The sequence below is a fragment of the Penaeus chinensis genome, chromosome 4 (assembly GCF_019202785.1).
Source record: "Penaeus chinensis breed Huanghai No. 1 chromosome 4, ASM1920278v2, whole genome shotgun sequence".
Lineage (NCBI taxonomy): Eukaryota > Metazoa > Arthropoda > Malacostraca > Decapoda > Penaeidae > Penaeus > Penaeus chinensis.
In genome coordinates, this window is record NC_061822.1 from 26,120,601 (window position 1) to 26,125,600 (window position 5,000).

The 5,000-nt window shown below is 36.2% G+C and overlaps 1 protein-coding gene across 2 annotated transcripts in view; it reads left to right on the top strand.

Annotated features, from left to right (window-relative positions):
• The window catches only part of LOC125025000 (lipase 3-like), a 35,976-nt gene that overhangs the window by 24,196 nt on the left and 6,780 nt on the right, over positions 1-5,000 (top strand). For both annotated transcript variants that reach the window (XM_047612828.1, XM_047612827.1), the window contains exon 6: positions 4,315-4,407. In XM_047612828.1, coding sequence (XP_047468784.1) covers positions 4,315-4,407 — 93 coding nt within the window. The remainder of the gene's footprint in view (positions 1-4,314; positions 4,408-5,000) is intronic.

The following is a 5,000-nucleotide window of genomic DNA, read 5'->3' on the forward strand; positions in this document are numbered from 1 at the left end:
TATTCCACCTCGTTAATGCACATGATATATGAAATTATCCAGATATATTTAAATAATCAGTCATTCCCCAAGACATGTTATACGAAAAACATTTCGAAGAATAAAGTATACGAGATAATAAAGAGTTTATAATGAGGGAAAAACGTTGACGCAGGTTAGAATACGTTTCAAGAAGCTTTCAGAATAATGTTCTAACGAAGGGAGAGACTAGTGAAGTCTCTACAGTACGTCCAATCAGAAAAATAAGTATCGTTACCCTTTGCACAAACGAATATGAAAAATCGACGAAGTGGTGTGGAATAGCGAGGAAAGGTAGTTAGTACCGTAATCTGGTGTTAGCAGAAAGAAACGTTCAGCTCCTCATTGACTACAAAAAAGGTGACGATAGTTTTTTTTTTTATCAGACTGTACACATTAGATATGTAAATACGGGAATCGATTCGAGTATCACTAACTATAAAGCTTACAAGTACAACACGTATTTTAGAATTCTAAGAACAACCCCCCCCCCCCCCCCCATCCCCCAAGGAACTTAATACCTTGAGATGACACGATACATAACTAAGGGCGTTCTATTTACGAGGTCATTAAGGAGAGTTACGAAGTTGAAAAAGATGATGATAATGATGTTTATAATGACAATGGTGATGATGATGACGATGACGATGCCAATGACAATGACAATGACAATGACAATGACAATGACGATGACGATGACGATGACGATGACGATGACGATGACGATGACGATGACGATGACGATGACGATGACAATGACGATGACGATGACGACGATGATGATGATGATGGTGATGATGATGATAATGATCATGATGATAACGTTAGCGTTGATGACAGTGATGACGGCGATGATGATGCTATGGTAACGATCCTTTCTAAAATGATAGTAATAATGATGCTTACGATGACGATAATAATGCTATTAATTTAACGCACACCAAACGACAGAGAATAACTATTTGACCTAATAGGACCCCTCTGCAAAACCAAAATTCGACACGTTTTATAAGTGCGGTACTAAGATAATGAAGTGAAAAAACAACAGTTAATCTATGTGGATCTCATCTCATCATACAGGAGTTAATTATCACGACAAAGCGCATTTACAATGATAACGCGATGACTTACATTTAGTTTGATGACAGGCATTGATTCTTAAAACATTTTTTTCTTAATTCGAATTTACTAATATATTAGGTTTTGAAACTGCCTCCATGATAATAAAATATTCGAATATTTCCTCGTTTTATTTCATTAAGCAAATTACAAGTATTCTGTATTCAATCTTTTAATCCCTTGTGTTGGCAAAACGGAGCTTTGTGCAACGTAATATCTTTGCCAAGTATAATACCGAAGTTAAAAAAAAAAAATCCGAAAAATGAAACAGGTTTTAACACCGCGTTCTGTGAATTTCTAAATAATTCAACTCTTTTCTCGTCGAAGATTTAACATCACTGTTTTGAATGAAATCTGGGTTTCAGTGTTTAAAAAAAGAGGTTTTACAGTCTAGTAACACGTAAACCTCATTATCCAACTTGTATTTCTCTCTTTGTTCTCGCTATTTTATCTTTATTTTCTTTTTTTGTGTGTTTCTCTGTCTGTTTGACTGTGTGGGCTTTTCTCTCTTACTTTCTCTCTCTTTCTCTTTATGCCTTCTCTCTCTCTCTCTCTCTCTCTCTCTCTCTCTCTCTCTCTCTCTCTCTCTCTCTCTCTCTCTCTTCTCTCTCTCTCTCTCTCTCTCTCTCTCTCTGCCTCTCTTTCTCTTTCTCTTTCTCTCTCTCTCTCTCTCTCTCTCTCTCTCTCTCTCTCTCTCTCTCTCTCTCTCTCTCTCTCTCTCTCTCTCTCTCTTTCAAGACTGGTAAGGAATTGAGTATAAAATTTAAAGTATCATTTGTCATTTAAATACATCAGCTAAACAATGAGTTTTAATGAACCACCTTAATACATGTTTTCAGTGTACAGTAATTTGTTAATGAATGAATACATTTTCAGAATTCTTTTGATATAAATTATAAGAAATAAAAAATAATAACACACACTTTATTCGCCTTCCTTATCATTCATTTCGTCTAAGTGTGCTTTCAAATTAAAATAATCATGATGTTGAAAAGAAAATTACATGTTAATTTTTTATATTAATGAATTTATATTAAATAGACTCATGATGATGTTAATTCGTTAGATTCAAACCTCCACCAATTCCATGACGATGACGATGACGATGACGATGACGATGACCATGACGATGACGATGACGATGACCATGACGATGACGATGACGATGACGATGACGATGACGATGACGATGACGATGACGATGACGATGACGATGACGATGACGATGACGATGACGATGACGATGACGATGACGATGACGATGACGATGACGATGACGATGACGATGACGATGACGATGACGATGACGATGACGATGACGATGACGATGACGATGACGATGACGATGACGATGACGATGACGATGACGATGACGATGACGATGACGATGACGATGACGATGACGATGACGATGACGATGACGATGACGATGACGATGACGATGACGATGACGATGACGATGACGATGACGATGACGATGACGATGACGATGACGATGACGATGACGATGACGATGACGATGACGATGACGATGACGATGACGATGACGATGACGATGACGATGACGATGACGATGACGATGACGATGACGATGACGATGACGATGACGATGACGATGACGATGACGATGACGATGACGATGACGATGACGATGACGATGACGATGACGATGACGATGACGACGATGATGATGATGATGATGATGATGATGATGATGATGATGATGATGATGATGATGATGATGATGATGATGATGATGATGATGATGATGATGACGATGATGATGATGATGATGATGATGATGATGATGATGATGATGATGATGATGATGATGATGATGATGATGATGATGATGATGATGATGATGATGATGATGATGATGATGATGATGATGATGATGATGATGATGATGATGATGATGATGATGATGATGATGATGATGATGATGATGATGATGATGATGATGATGATGATGATGATGATGATGATGATGATGATGATGATGATGATGATGATGATGATGATGATGATGATGATGATGATGATGATGATGATGATGATGATGATGATGATGATGATGATGATGATGATGATGATGATGATGATGATGATGATGATGATGATGATGATGATGATGATGATGATGATGATGATGATGATGATGATGATGATGATGATGATGATGATGATGATGATGATGATGATGATGATGATGATGATGATGATGATGATGATGATGATGATGATGATGATGATGATGATGATGATGATGATGATGATGATGATGATGATGATGATGATGATGATGATGATGATGATGATGATGATGATGATGATGATGATGATGATGATGATGATGATGATGATGATGATGATGATGATGATGATGATGATGATGATGATGATGATGATGATGATGATGATGATGATGATGATGATGATGATGATGATGATGATGATGATGATGATGATGATGATGATGATGATGATGATGATGATGATGATGATGATGATGATGATGATGATGATGATGATGATGATGATGATGATGATGATGATGATGATGATGATGATGATGATGATGATGATGATGATGATGATGATGATGATGATGATGATGATGATGATGATGATGATGATGATGATGATGATGATGATGATGATGATGATGATGATGATGATGATGATGATGATGATGATGATGATGATGATGATGATGATGATGATGATGATGATGATGATGATGATGATGATGATGATGATGATGATGATGATGATGATGATGATGATGATGATGATGATGATGATGATGATGATGATGATGATGATGATGATGATGATGATGATGATGATGATGATGATGATGATGATGATGATGATGATGATGATGATGATGATGATGATGATGATGATGATGATGATGATGATGATGATGATGATGATGATGATGATGATGATGATGATGATGATGATGATGATGATGATGATGATGATGATGATGATGATGATGATGATGATGATGATGATGATGATGATGATGATGATGATGATGATGATGATGATGATGATGATGATGATGATGATGATGACTAATCCTTTATAGCAGTTGTTTCTAGTCCCCTTTTCTATGATTTATAATCCCTTTTCATTGAGATCCAATCCTTTCCTTGTGTATAGGTTCGAGCCATGGCTGCTATGGCTCCTGTTGCCTTCATGGACCACGCTGAAGGACCTATTATGGCGCTGGCTCCTTACGCTGATGATCTAGACGTAAGTATCTCATAAGTATGTAATAGTAAATGTCTAATAGTAAGTTAGTATCTAATAGTATCTGATGACAACTAATACTATTTAGCTAAGGGTATCTAATAGTAAGTTAGTATCTTATAGTGTCTGATGGTAACTAATACTATTTAGCTAATGGTATCTAATAGTAAGTAACTATGTAATAGTAAGTATTTCCTTCTTACTCTGCTGCCAGTTATCTAAATTATCTATCGAAGCTTCGTATTGATCTGAATGAATATCGATATTATACTTCAGTAGTATGAGACAGATCTGAATAGATATCACTAGTACACGTGAATAGATTTAGATCGTCTCATTACACTTAGGTGATATTAGATAAATCTGAATTGATACCACTATTACACTTCAGCACAGTATTCGATCGTTATAGATATTTATTGCTCTTACATGTATATCAGATATTACACTTACACTTAGACCATTCTGAATAACATCATCCTCTTATTTAAGGAGCATAAGAATAAACAGCAGCATTCCATTACACTTAGGCTCCCTTTCATCACCCTGAATTAACACCCTTGTTACACTTGCGTATAACTCTACTCTCGACCTTC